The sequence below is a fragment of the Carassius carassius genome, chromosome 1 (genome assembly GCF_963082965.1).
Source record: "Carassius carassius chromosome 1, fCarCar2.1, whole genome shotgun sequence".
NCBI classification, from domain to species: domain Eukaryota; kingdom Metazoa; phylum Chordata; class Actinopteri; order Cypriniformes; family Cyprinidae; genus Carassius; species Carassius carassius.
The window spans coordinates 23980247-23995053 of record NC_081755.1 but is presented as its reverse complement, the minus strand read 5'-3'; the positions used below and the strand labels follow the sequence as shown (position 1 = coordinate 23995053).

The 14807-nt window shown below is 36.9% G+C and overlaps 1 protein-coding gene and 1 long non-coding RNA gene across 9 annotated transcripts in view; both read right to left on the bottom strand.

The window, feature by feature from the left end:
- Positions 1-4974: 4974 nt before the first annotated feature.
- LOC132142329 (uncharacterized) lies at positions 4975-11794 on the bottom strand. Of its 5 annotated transcripts, XR_009434047.1 has the most exons (8): positions 11234-11794; positions 11066-11155; positions 10348-10407; positions 9981-10086; positions 9414-9667; positions 8138-8324; positions 6192-6340; positions 4975-6070 (listed from the first exon to the last, which is right to left on the bottom strand). XR_009434047.1 is itself a non-coding variant. In XM_059552149.1 (7 exons), the coding sequence occupies exons 1-7, from the start codon at positions 11324-11326 to the stop codon at positions 6297-6299; spliced, it is 834 nt and encodes a 277-aa protein (XP_059408132.1). In that variant the 5' UTR covers positions 11327-11793; the 3' UTR covers positions 4975-6296. The 5 variants fall into 5 exon arrangements, 4 of the variants coding, with proteins under 4 accessions (XP_059408132.1, XP_059408125.1, XP_059408110.1 ...); XM_059552149.1 differs by having other exon boundaries at positions 4975-6340; positions 11234-11793; XM_059552142.1 differs by lacking the exons at positions 4975-6070; positions 6192-6340 and adding an exon at positions 6438-7967 and having other exon boundaries at positions 8101-8324.
- A 340-nt stretch (positions 11795-12134) lies between these two features.
- The window catches only part of LOC132113444 (uncharacterized), a 10300-nt gene continuing 7627 nt past the window's right edge, over positions 12135-14807 (bottom strand). For all 4 annotated transcript variants that reach the window (XR_009425172.1, XR_009425176.1, XR_009425174.1 and 1 more), the window contains 2 exons: positions 13300-13372; positions 12135-12632 (listed from right to left, as the gene is read on the bottom strand). This is a non-coding gene — a long non-coding RNA (uncharacterized LOC132113444). The remainder of the gene's footprint in view (positions 12633-13299; positions 13373-14807) is intronic.

Here is a 14807-nt window from a genome sequence, read left to right as displayed (position 1 = left end):
TGGTTATTAGTGTTAATAAAAAACTACAATAATTTCAAAATCAATACAAAATACTTGATATAAAATAAACATTAACTGATTTTAAATAAAATATTTAAAGAAATTCAGCTAGTTGCCTGCTTCATTTAGTTTAAGTTGTAAAATAACTCAATAAACTAAAACTAATAACTGGAACTTAAATTATATAGACACATTTCATAAACAAACTAAACAAAACAAAAAACAAAGACCCATAAAATAAAATAAATATTTATTTTGCTAGTTGCTAGAATAATTTTTTATTTTATTATTAAACTAAAGTAGAAACATAACTAAACTAAAACTTTTAAAAAACTATATTGACAAAAATATATATATAAAAAGGACAAAAACACAACAAAATTACTAAAACTTTAGCTCAAATTAGAATAAAAACTAAAATTAATTCTAAATACTAACAAATAATCAATTATAATAAAAGAACACTGGTCTCAAATTGTGCTCAGACACCAAAGACTGCTTTCAGAAGTAAGATATCTCAAAATTAACTCGACAAAAATCTCATCAAATTCTCTTAAATCGGAAATATTTGATACACTCTTATAGACTCTCTTTGTCAACGCTCATCTCATTTGTGTCTACTTCTCCGAAGGGCTTCTGAAACTGAGCTGATACTTGAATGAAACATAAATGAGACGCCCTGAGCTTTGAAAGAACCACTTTTGAGCAATCCCATTTTCCTTTGGATGCATTGCTGCAAAGTATTTGGGAAAGAGAAAGAGAGAGAAACAGAAGGTGTATGTGTAAAAGTGTGTGTGTGTGTGTGTGTGTGTGTGTGTGTGTGTGTGAGAGAGAGAGAAATGGAGAGAATTCTTTGCGTGAATGTGTACTCGAAAGATAAGGGGGTAATTAATTTAGCTTAATTAATTGCTACAATGCTGCTATCATCACAGGGAGTGAGGAGCACAACTTCTACTGTTCTAAAGTGGCGAACACACACACACACACACACACACACACACAGTCATGCATCGTAACCTCATAAAGGTTGAGGACACATTCGTTCACAATACAGATGAGAAGACAAGCTTTTATAAACATGGATCCTTACATCTGCGAATCATTTGCAAACTAATTTATGAACAAAACACTGACAATGATGTATCCAAGATATATAAACCAAATGTTTCCAGCAAGAAAATCTGATGAAGTGACCAGACACACGCTACATGACTGATGTAAACCACCATGTTCATACAAACTCTTCCCATCATACATGACAATAAACAACAGCTATGAGAATGAGGAGAGTGAGAGAGAGGAAGATAAGGACAGGATGGCAGAAGACAAGGGCCAAAACGTAAAAAATCAATTTGCCAACTAAAACAGATGACCCTAAACTCAGTGTGGGGCTGGTAATGGTGTGGGGGGGGGTCCCTCTGTAAATTCAATTTACTCAGCCCTACCAACTCAATTTGTGCTTCCATTTGGGGGCAGAAGAGAGAAGCAGCGCCACGGGATCAAGCGTCCCCCAGGCCCCTGCGGCTCCTCTACATATGTTCCTCTTCCCAAACCTAATAACACCCGGTCCAACCAGAGCCAGGTATCTCTGTTATCTTTTACACACACAAACACACTGTTTCTTTTCTTTGCAGCATGCAATTGTCTTTCACGCACTTCTATTCTCATTGTTTCTCACTGGCTGGGATATTACTGTACTGCTAGCATTTATGCTGTAAAAAATATAATAAACAGATTGAATTAGCTTTGCTTTACAAGAAAATACTATTTCAGTTTTTCGAAAATGTCATGTTTTATATTAATGGTTCATGATATTTACTAGCAATTTCTGAGTGAAAATAGTTTCTACACCACTTTTTTTTCCGTACATTTATGAAATATGCCAGATGCTTTTATCCAAAGCAACTTCTATTGCTTTCAAAGTATACTGTTTATTACTTCATGTATTTCCTGGGAATCAAACTCTTGACCTTGGCATGGCTTGAGCTAATATTTCAATGCTACACTGTTCTCACATGACCTCAATATATGCATGTTTAATTCCAGTGATGTTCTTTACATAAATATTATACGCAGAGTTCAACTTAAAATGTCTTAAAACTTTTAACAGTCTGATCAAATAATGAGTCAAGAAAATACAAAAGAACTGCAGTTGATATTACTTCTGCTTCACTGTTCACAATGGAAAAGTCAGGTGGAGAGCATTGCATTATGAGGTACAATATTCTGCACAGTGTGCTCTCTCTTATAATAAAAATTCTATTCTATGCATGCATAAAATCTACAGTATACAAACATTATGTGGCATGAATATGTGTAGTACGGTAGCAAGCTGTTTTTCTCTCTCTCCCAAACAAGAAAGACAGACATTTTGTAAATATGAGTTGTGCAAAAAGTTTAAATTAATTTAAAATGATTAAATTATTAAATGTAACAGAAAGTATTATCTTGAAAATTGTATAAAAACATGCTCTTGACTTTTTTTTACTTATATCATGTTGGAAATTCTCAAAGGGAGTTTTTGCTGACAGAATCATGCTGCAGTAGTTCTTTCGGCCTTGGGAATTATGACAGACAGCTCCTGAATTTGAGGTTGTCCCGAAAGAAAAGCTGCTTCCCATTTCTGTTCATTTCAGTGTGCCTCATAGCGACACTTTAAGCCCCGAGCTGGTTCAAACTCTGATTATTTTAGGTTTTTAGGCTATGGTTCTTATTTTTAGACGACACAAAACACAGAGGTACACGTGTAGCAATCTGACCCCACGCCAGTGTGTTTACAGACCACAAGTCTCTGATTTGCTGACAGTAAGTCAGATAGATCAAGACACTGCTTCAATTCCTCACGGATTCTTACAGCCACAAGGAAATGGTGAAAATGCGGTTTGAGATGCCAACGAAAAACCACACAGAGAGAGCGAGAAAGAGACAGATAAAGAGTGAACAGGTTTGGATGGAGTGGTTACACATACAGACTGTTATATCCACATATATAATCGAGTGAGATCAGACAGGCTTCATCTAAATTTCCACCTCTTTTATTCATTCTGTCGGTCTCTATTTTCTCTTTTTCTCTGTTTCTTTCTCTCTCTCTCTTTCTCAGCCGCTTGGTTTCTTGCTCTATTTTCTCCATTCCTCTGATTGGCCACAGAGGTGCTTTTCTGCCCTCTGATTGGATGAGAATTCTCTCTCTCCTTCTCGCTCTCCCACTTTCTCTTCTTTTTCCCATAATGCCCATGGTTGGTGAGCAGGAGCTAAGGGTCTGTCCAATCATTGTCTAAGCCATCAATCAAAGCTGACGGGCCCAAGCGACATGAAAGAAGCCTCAGTGGCAGCCATTAACCGAACACCCCCCACCACCCCTCTCTCTCCCTCTCTCTCTCTCCCTCTCTCAACCCCCCGTGCTTTGTTTTCCTTTCAGCAGACAAAAACGGACTGACAAGATGGAGGGTTGGACATTAATCAAACCACACCATGGAACCACCTCTTCCTCCTGATAATAAATAAATTCCACTCTTCTCATTGGACAGATGCTCGCATTTTCGCTTCGGCTTTTCTTCCTCCTCCTCCTCGCTCGTTCATGCTGGCTCTCTCGGTTTTAAGGATCCTCATCTGCTCTCAGTCAGAGTAATTCCCCACAGATCAGAGCAGGGCAGGTGTTTGCTTCACCCTCGTCCCTCTCCAGGGGCCGTGTTGCCCTGACAACTGACCATCCCGAGCCTCTTTGCGTGTTTGCGGCTGCCGTATGTGTGTTCTGTTTGGTTTGGACCAATGGTCAACCCCTGCGCTTTAATTGAACATGCACTTCTCAGCGGGAGAACATGCAGAGAAAGGAACAACCACAAAAACACGTTCTTGCTATACACATGACTATGAATGTCAACTATGCTCAGACCGTTGCGTCTGTACGAATGGATTTCTCAGAGTCTTGCTGCATGGTGGAAAATCACACTCAGCCCAAGAGAATGCATATAAAAACAGCCTTTGTTGATTTGGAAACATTACAGCTGGTCTTTTCCTGTCCTACTGCCATGACATAGAGAACAACAACACTCCCAAGATGAGTCAAAGACTTATAATTAAAACCGAAGCTAGGGTTATTGAAGAATGTGTCCGTGTTCAAAACAACAAAACACACTGCAACACAGCTGTTTGGGTTTGTATTCATCCAAATGAAACCAAGTATAAGAAAGCAGCACAAAACAAAAACAAAACAGCTGTTTGGGTTTGCATTCATGCAAACGAACAGAAACCAAGTATAAGAAAGCAACACAAAACAAAAACAAAACAGCTCTTTGGACTTACATAATATTATAAAAGATCTAAACAAAACAGAGCATTACTGTTTGATCTTGTTTAAAACAAATACACATATACAAAGTCAAAATGTATTCCACAAATGCAAGGTCAAACAAAACAAGAAAAGAAAAGCAAAAGAAAAAACAACAGAAAAGAAACTGTAGTTTGGGCTTATAATTTATATAATTAAAGAGCCAAACAAAACAAAGAAAAGCCAAAAAAAAGAAAAACCAGTGGTTTGAGCTTACACATGCAAAAAAATAAAAAAAAATAAAAAAAAAAAAAAAGAAAGAAAGAAAGAAAATACAAATGTGCTTATACATAGACAGACTCCTCTAACAAAACAAAAAGCATAAAAATAAAAAAGTGTGCATTTTCAATCTGCACTTACTGTATGTTATACAACAAAGTAGAAAAAATAAACCAAACCAAAAAAGGTGGTTTAAGCTTATATTATATATACAAAGATACAGACAAATCAAAAAAAAGAAAAAAAAACTGTTGGTTGTACTTTTATTATATATATATATAAATCCAATCAGAACAAATAAAAGTGTTATAAGTTTATATATGCAAAAACAATATATATATATTGCACTATAATTATAGACACAAAATCTGAAAAAAACAATCCAAACCAAAACAAAAAGCAAACAAACAAAAATCATCAGTCTGCACTTTCACATTCTACATTCAAAAGATCCAGACAAAACAAAGTAGAAAAAAATAAAAATGAAAATACATTTCTGGTTTGCACTTGTATTACACATACAAAAGATGCAAACAAAAAAGCAAAGCAAAAATCAACAATTAAAGCATGTATGAATGTAGTTCTTAATTGCAGAGTCTAATCCCTGTAAGAACAATATATTTTATGACTGGGATTAAGATGACTGAATTAGACTGTTTCTGCTTGTGGAACGTTGAATAAAATTGCAATGTCATTTAACGGCACAGAAGTACAACTGATAGATCATGATTCTGTCGGGGAGGATCGTTCCCTCCGAACTATTTTTTCCTCCCCTTGACAGGTAGAAGAAGACAAATGAAAAGTTAAGATGGCACGTGGAGGCGTGTTAGTGAGCCGCAACGGGTACCATGGCACCCTGCCTTGCAGGGCATTGTGGGATATGTCCTCCACCGAAGTAGCTGCCCAGATGACATATTACAGCTCTGCGGGAAACGTATGGGCCTACAGGAGGAGGCGTTTCTCCTGCGTTCTGCAAACGTTTAATTTTCGGCTGTCCTCCCTGCTGCTTTTACCCAGGTTCAGCGAGAGCCCCGCGGAGGGCCGAGGCGTGTTTGCGTTGGCCCCTTCAGAGAAGGATGCGACCCCAGAGGACTGTTTAACGCTCCAACTTTCAACTTTGAAGTTTTCTTTGACTGCGCTGTGAAAATATTAGCGAATGCAGCTGAAGCACTTCTCATATTTGTAAATCAACTGGAGCCTTCAGAGATCAAATGGCTGCGCCGCAGCGCCGTTTGAAATATTTGCTTCCTCGCAACATTTACATCCTCACATTAGATAAAAGAAAACATTCTGGGAGAGGCCTCCATCCTGGCGGCACACTCAGAGCGATTTACGCACACACACAACGCGCTGCCAATAACACGACAACACAATGAGGATGTCTGGACCTGCAGAAACAAAAGAAGCCCATTGATTTGCTGTTAGCAGATCTGATGAGTGGAAATACAGGCAGAGACTGTAAGACGGCTGGATCGGTGAAGATATCGTCCCCAGTGAAACGCTGCTGTTTTCCCGAACCCCAATCTGTTGTACCATTGACACATAAATGGATTAGGGTCATGTATCACTGATAATGGTCTAGCCCAATGCTGGTGTGTCTGCGGTTCTGGTTGTGGGTGCGCGATAAGGCCTATTGATTATGTACCATATGCAATTCCCACGCCGTCCTTTGTGCCATGTGTTCGGTGATGTGTTTTTTTCCCCAGAAAGGGGTGGGAGCAGTGATACAGCTGGTGAGTGTGGGGTTAATTTACTCACACAGCCATTGGCCTTCAGGAGCCTGCATGCTTCTGTCTGGAAAGGTAAAAAATGTGTGCGTTTTTGTGCTGCCGATTCAATAAGCTTCTACAAACAGAATCTGCAATCAAAAAAACAAAAAAGACGCCACACGTTCAAGACAGACAAATCCTTTTTAATGGATATAATCACAGTGGTTTCAAAATGAGAATTGTACTGCTGCATTTTCTGACTGATAAGGCCACAGTGAGGAGTTCGATATAAGAGGCACGTGTGTAGTTCACATTACACACAGAAAATATATTCACATTACACGCAGGGGCACACTTTCAACATGTGATCAACTAAAATACCACAAGTCTGAACTACATCAATCATGATGCACCCCGCTACCAAGAGACATCCATGTCATTTTACAGGAGAGCGATGCTTAACCATCTGCCACTGTGTTCACAGCTTTAGTCTACTTGGTTTCGAAGTTTTAGCGCACGACAAACAGTGTGTGATAACGTCTGGCAGTGATGCTGGAGGTACGTCAAAGCTACTGTTTTCCAGCTACTTCTAATTGTAACTCCGGGGTTCGTTTTTGCCATTTCAAATCAATAAGAAGTCACAGTTTTGTGTAATCAACATGATAAAAATCATATGCACATAGTTTGTCATGTACTCTATAGCTTAAACAAAACCTTTCAAATACAAACTTAAAAGGATAGTTCACTCAAAAACAGGGCTGCATGATTTGTGGGGAAGAAATCTGTTGCATTAAAAAACAGCACCAGGTTTGCTGTGCGGCACAATTTTGCCCCAAAATTGTAATAATAATAATAATAATAATAACTATTAATATTATTAAAATAATAACTCATTTATAATAATATTTCAATGCGAAATGAAGTTATAGTTGTAAAATTGTATTTAAGATTTTTTTTATTTTATAGTACAAATGTAAACTTACAATACTTTTGCTGTTTACATTTCTTCTCTTTAAATGTTAAGATATTATGCTTTTATTTTGAAAGAAAACTGCAGGGAGCCCTTAGAGATTCTCTTGCTGACAAGTCTGTTTAAAAATTCTTAAAACTCTCATAAAAAATTTGTGACAGTGGTTGAGTTCCCAAATGTAGGTTAAAAGTGACTCAAGGCACAGCACAAGCAGAGATTTAATGCAAACTGAGCCGCTTTGAGAGACTGAAAACACTGGATCATGATAAATGAACTCAGTGCTGCGCTTCACTCTTAAACTCTGCTTGTTAAATTAAACTGCAGCCGTTGCATTTTGATAAGTCGGTTTTGGTTTTATTTTAATGAATCATTCAGCTTTCCTCAAAAATTCAAATTCTGTCATAACTTACACACCCTTGTGTTGTTTCAAATCACAATAAATGAAAATGAATTAAATGATGACAAAACGTTTTCTGAACTATCCCTTTAAGGTTAATAACAGGGTTTTGTGTCGTTAAATTTGATATGAATTCTTCAACTAAATATGTTGACTGGGGATGTCCAATGATAGTCAACACTCAATGCTCAAACATTGCTTTCACCGTCTCAAATGAGCCAACCACTGGATCATCAGCTGGGTGTGGCCTTTTCCGAAGCCTCTTGGCCTCATTCTGAAGCTTCTGTCGTATGTAGCCCTTTATTTCCGAATCAGTCTTTCCGGGGAAGAACCGCTGCACTGTCCCTGTGGAGAATGTTTCACTGGTAATCAAAACTGCAGACTTGAGACCACAATTAATCACAAACTTCACAATGGCCTGATTGCAGTTAATGAAATGGAACTGAACACATTCTCGAACTAACTAAAAGACACCCACCATGCAGTACTTGTTACAAACAGTCCCTCATACGTACTCAGAATGGCCTGGATCTCATGTGCGGGGAGAGCTGGCTTAGGCATCCCTCTCTTGCTGTTGACGATGCCTGAGATTGAGTGAGAGGCCAGACAGTCTCTGTCGTAGAGGCTGCGCAGCAGGTCATTGGTGAGTTTCTGAGCGGTGGTCCCTGTGTTGCAGCGCTCCAGGAGATCAGCAGTAATAACCTGCAGAGGAAACAAAAAAGATGCTGTATATGAGCTATAAAAATGTAGGTCAACAACCAATAATGACTCATTTTTAAAACTGATTATGAAACCAAATTAAAATAATCAACAATAAATGTTATTACTGATTAGTCAGGTGTTTCGTATGGTGCAAAATGCATTACCAGAACCTACAATTCTTCTACTGTACATTGCAAAACAATGCATTCTAACAGAAAGCAATTTCATGTTTTTGTCATTGTTACATTTTAATTGAATAGTAGTTTTAAATTAGCCATAACTGAACTTGAAATCATAAATGCACATAATAATATTTTTGCAGAAACAAACTGTCATTTTAAATCATGCATACTACAGATTTACCCAAATAATTGTTCATACTTAGTTGGTTTAGTTATTTTCATAATTTGGGTTGTTTAAATTGTTATGCTGCTTTTAACTGACAATGACAAATTACACATTTTCAATAAATAGGCCTATATACTTTTCTCCTCGACATAAAATGAGTTTATACAGTAACCTTTACTTTAAAATAATTTGACTTAATGTATACATTCAATTTGCATATTGTTTGAAGGAAAGAATTGAACATGATTCTCAATTAATCAAAGAAATAACAAACAGGTCAATCAGTTACTAAAATATTCATTAACTGCAGTCCCACAAAAATAGTAATACAGCAACTAACTCAACTTTAAAAAACAAAAAACAACCGAACACAGGATTCTGTAAAGAACTAAAACTGTAAAGAAATGTTATTCAAAAAATCTTTTCCACCATAATTTTTTTGTAACCATTTCATATTGTTCCATAATTCTTTATCATACAATATTTTTGGACCCAATGCAAAGACCACTTTTCAAATTCTTCGATTGAGGGCACTAAACATTACGTCTTATTAATCAAAGCGATACAATAACTGCAGCCCTACGATGAAACAGCAGCAACTGTGGCTGAAGCACAACTTTTTATTTCAAAACAATTAAATACATGAAATTATATGTAGAACTTTAATGAAAATGCAGTGAATTCCACCAAAATGAAACATTCTAAAGCTGACTGCAGAGGCATCTAAAATGTAACTCTTACTTTTAGTTCGGGAAGCGTTCCATTCCGTTGAGGCACTGTTTGTGTGACCTCATACTGACCACACCCCTGCTGCTCTGAACTTGCACATTCAGCTGTTCTTCCACTAAGCACCCTTGGAGGAGAAATGTGACTGGGTGGCCTGCTTCTCTCGAGCTCCTCTGGAATGCTGGGAGTTGCAGCTTCGTGGCTGCTGCACAGCCATCTATCACTCTTCTCGATCAGCTCTTCAAGTTTCTGAGCCAACTTCCCACAAGCTGTACAAAAAAAAGTATGAATTTAGCTTGAAACTGTCTCACAACAAGAGGTAACCTGTTGTGTAACATGGCACGGTAACACCACAGTAACACTAAATCTTTCTTTGACGTAAAGTTTCCTCATGAACTTGCTGGGCTTTTCCTCAAACTGAAATGATCTTGAAACATGAAATGATCTGTGAACGAGCTGGTTTTCAGTGAGCTTTCAGCTCGATGCACGTCTTTCCCTGCCAATGGAAATGCATTGCTGTAAAATAAAAAACTAAACCCAAAAAGGGACAATTTGCCACATTTCAGAAGTCCACTGCTTTACCTGTAAGACTTCTGATTTGCTCTCGAAGGCTGTCCATCTCCCTCTGCATACTCAACACCATGGAGATAAGCTCCGCCCTTGAACGTGATTGGAGGCTTCCAAGCACCTGGATGAAGATTATCCACGTCACATTATAAACTGAGTGGACACATGCGTTCAAACTTGTATCAGTAATTGACCAAAACCACCTAAGATCATTTTAAACATAGGAAACGAGTTTCTGGAGCTGAACGAATTTGGCTCTAAATCCTCAAAAGCACTGCATCAAACAGGTTCAGACGTAAGAAGCTTAATTTAATTCATGTAGTGAATTACATTTTAGATTATTAACAAATTAGCCCAAAAGTGGAATGTTGTGCCATATTACCTCCATAGTAAAATCTGCACCCCTTGTTGCATCTTCAAGAGTCTTGTCAACCTCAAAAGTCTGTTTGAGAGCAAGCAAAATACAAATGAAACCAGTGGTTCTAGTTTGGCTTGCAACTTCACAATAGCATTGGACAGCAGTGTAAAGACGATCGTTGTGAGGTTCTTCACATTGGCAGAACCACTGGATAACCTTCTGAAGATGCCTCAAACGGAAATTACATTATTAGAGATTTCGTTATATATTTTAAGTGCCTCAAAACCTTTCCCTCATGATTCACGAAGAAACTGATGGCAGTCTTTTAAGTTCTCGCAGGAACTCCATCACGTATAAGTTCTCCAGAGAACTGATTTTCCTTTTTGAAATACAACCTAAAAAATTCTCCACAGGCTTTTGGCAGTCTGATAATCGGAGGAAGTCCAAATGTGTCTTCATTTTTTACAGTAGCCTATGTGATCCCATGAACCCATATTAAACTAGGCTACAGATACAGCAAGTAAGGAATAAATGACTTAAAGCTCCTTAATCACATGGAAGATGCATTTTATCTTTCATTTATTTTCATTATTTAGCCTATTACATTTAATTATCAAAATCTTAAAGGCTATAAATGTCAAGAATTGTCACTGGAACAGATGTTTTAATCTATTCAGCAATGCTTATCAGATAAAAAACAAATCTGATTCCAATATTGATTCAACAATAAAAAGGAACAGACCTTTGTTTTGAACTTGATATAGTCAGCATTGCGAGATGAGATGTCCTCTCCATTCAGTTCTCTCCATTTTCTCCTCTTCGCCGGCTGTTGCTGAAGGACAGTCACATAATTAAACCAAGGGAGTGCAAAACAATGACACACAGGCAACAAAAGCTGATGTTTACATACACTGAGGACGTGGTTCGCCCTGGCGCCGGTTTCTTCGGGTGTCTCTTCGTATCCATTGTACAGGATGCGCTTTGCTATTGTTTTTCTCCTCATCTTTCGCCCATTAGCCGTTTTCCTCGCCGAAAAGCCGTCCGGTTCTTTATCATGCCGGTCATGGCCACGCGCAGATCCGTGACAGCCTGATGACTTTCACGCTCGTGGCATTTCGATTAAAGTTAAAGACACTCTGGCGTGTCGACATCACGAGTGCGTCTTGAAACACTTGAAAACGAGTCAAATGTGTGGGAAAGGCACCCTAAAAGTTTTAACAGTGGCTGACATGTCTTAAATCTATAACAGTTTGAAGAAGAAAAAAATAAGACGGCTCATAATATGTCATAAGGACATGATAGCTATAGCTAGCGGTCATTTTAATAACGCAAAGCTCGCATCTGATGTTTATTCTGTACGTAAGAGTGAGATTAATTATAGACTAGTTAATAGTTAGCTGTTGCTGTTATTTTGCATTAGTAACTATTTTATTTAGCAGCATTGGTTTACTGACGCATCCTACAAAATCCAGCACTCTTCAGTCTCCCATGAAGTTTTTAAAATGTTAGAGATATAAATCCCATGTTTTTGCTGTGTTGCATATGTTTGTTAAACTATTATCTAACAAAAAATTTACCTAGCGTGAACTGTATCTAGCTTTAAACTCATAAAATGTCTTTATTCTCTCTGGAAATATGGATTTTGACCTACTTAACACTAATAGTCAAAATCATCAATAGACATCATCATTAAATGTATCTAATGAAATATATTTAATTAGTTGAAGTAAAATACTTTATAATTATACACAAAAAATTATATTTTGACAAATCTATCACTTTCGGAGGGCAGGTAAATATTTTACTTTAAAAAATAAAAAATAGTTTACTGCATTAGTCAAGCTCAACCATGGTAGTCAAATTACTGTAAGAAAATGTATTAATTCAATTTCATAAATTTATGGGAATTGTTATTATACAATAGAGATAGGGGGAAAAAATATTAAAATATCTTGATTACAAGCCCTATACATGAACACATGTAAAATGCATTTGTCTAAAAAAATACGTAGTCTAAAATAAAACAAAAACAAAAAACCTGAAGATGTGAAATGACTTCTCCCACATTATAAGAGAGACTTTATAGGGCACTTTGTTTTTCTTGTTCTTTCTTTTTGTGGCTGTATGAGCACAGATACCAGTGGGAGGTCAGGAAAGGGTTGACCCCGTGCATTCCCAGGTGACGTACAGTGAGCACTAAGTGTATCCAGAAGCACCTGAGGTTGTAAAAGAGAGGCCTCTGCAGGGATGGGAGGAGGGAAGCAGCTCTGTGCCGGAACAAAGTGGATCCTGTAACTCATTAAAGCAGGCTGGGGACAACAAAAGGTCAATCAAATAGTGTCATGTGCACCAGTACTGTCTGTCTTATATGCACTGTGAATATATGGGTCAGTTTAAATGATGCCTCATTTGATCCGATCACAAGGGCTCAGACAAGACAGATCATGTCCTTCCTGCTAGTAAAATACTGATCAAATAAGTTCATTTCTCAATTATTCTCAGTTTACCTGTATTAAGTGAGGTTAAGGTTCATTTCTTTTAAAACCCATGTTTTAAGAGTGTATGATGCCTGAAAGGTCAGGGTGAATTATATAGTGCTAATATCACAAATGTGATTTGGTCACATACATTTAAAATTTAATCTATAGGTTCTCAAAGTGTTCAACATCCCGTTTACATCTGTATTTAGTGCTGTGGAAATGGATCTCAGTGCCAGAAGTAAACGGGGTCTATGTGAGTTCTTGACTAACTAACAAACTAGCACACAAAGACTCACTGTCAGGAGACACAAATGACACCAACTGCAGAATTACTTTGTTACGGAAAATAAGCAATATCCACTTACATGCTGGATGCAAGAGAACTGGCACCTTCTCTTATGACAGTGATTAGACAAGCATGAGAGCTACACTACATTGATCCTCGTGGCCCAAGTCATTTCAGTTCAGACCGTTTGAGAACTTTGTTCTAACTTACGTGAACAAAACGACTCAGTCAACCTGCTGGATCCACCATGACGCTCCTGTCGGCAGAGGCCAAACATGAAGATCTGTAACAAAAGGACATCTTACATCACAGCAGATGTTATAACAGTCCAGACTACTAATGTGACAGCAGAGCCACCATTTCTCACTCAGACAGACTGATTATTGATCTCCGCCCTGCATACTGCAGCTTCTTGAGAGACTCTGAATCAGCATAAAGAGGAGTATTAATGATATATTGATATGCATTCTTTTATTTACTTTACCCATAAGGGCTTTCACCTCTCTTATAACAAATCAATTGCACATACAGCATAGCTGTAAGCTTCTTCACAGGCTGCCATTCCCCATTTAGTCTGAGAGCAGCTTTGAAGTCTGTCTTGTGACTGTCAGACTTGCCTATGCATGAGAATTTGTACTAAAGGACCTAATCTGAGGTCAGTCTAAACAAACAACAACAACAACAACAAAAATTCTGGAACCAAATGACACCATTCATGATGCTAGTGAGCCAAAAAACAATGTACATAAATATTTTGATAATGTTTCCTGCATTGTTATTAAGTGTCAACACTATTTAAACAGTAATATTAATTGCACCTTTACCAGTTAACATATGACATGGTTGCAAATGTCTCAAAGTTAATTTCGATCAAAAATAGAAAAAACTATCTAAATAAAATTTATAATAATATATAAATATACAAATTAATTATCGCACATTAATTTGCACATACTTGCATCTCTAAGCTAATAAAGAACACTGTGTATTATAATTCCCTTAGTAGAACAGTGAACAGAACATGTAATTATCAAAATTGTGTTAAAATATATATTTTTGATATTTTGTATATTTTATATAATTCCCCAAATAGATTAATATGTATATAAAAAATATATATATAAAATGTAATATATGATAAATATTATGTATACATATATATATTAATAAAAATCCTAAAAACAATTTATAGAGTATAGTAAAACTATCTATGCATTACATACTATTATTATTATTATAAGACTTTTTGTGGAGGTGCTACTTAAACAACAGTGCATGTTATAAATATTTAAAATAATAATATTGTATAGTAGTAATAATAATATTAATAAGTAATTTATAAATAACAATATTGTTCAAATAAGACCAATTATTGTGGAGATGGGGAGTATTCTCAATAACTGAAAGAATTATGAATAAACTGGAATTGTTTGGTGGAATCAGGATCAGAACTAAAATCATTACATTCAATAAAATTAGGTTCCCAACCAGAGTGATTTGTAATTTGTGTCCTTTCAGCTCATGCATCAAGAACAGACCACTTTCTTCTCTCATGATCTCTCATTCTCTGTACATAATGAAAATATAAGAGTAAATAGTGCCATAAAGAAAGAGGCCCTGCTTCGGCACTGAGTGGGATTTAATTGACCATATGGGGGCGTCGGAGTTGAACTCTGACCTAACTCTCATGGGAGCACCCTCAAATGATATAATGGACA

Excerpts from the sequence above, each read along its gene's own strand:
- LOC132142329 (XM_059552127.1), bottom strand. The coding sequence starts at position 11,326 with ATGAGGAGAAAAACAATAGCAAAGCGCATCCTGTACAATGGATACGAA. Across the intron at positions 10,408-11,065 it reads ATATCAAGTTCAAAACAAAG|ACTTTTGAGGTTGACAAGAC; the intron begins GTCTGTTCCTTT and ends GCTCTCAAACAG. Across the intron at positions 10,087-10,347 it reads GTGCAGATTTTACTATGGAG|GTGCTTGGAAGCCTCCAATC; the intron begins GTAATATGGCAC and ends ATCTTCATCCAG.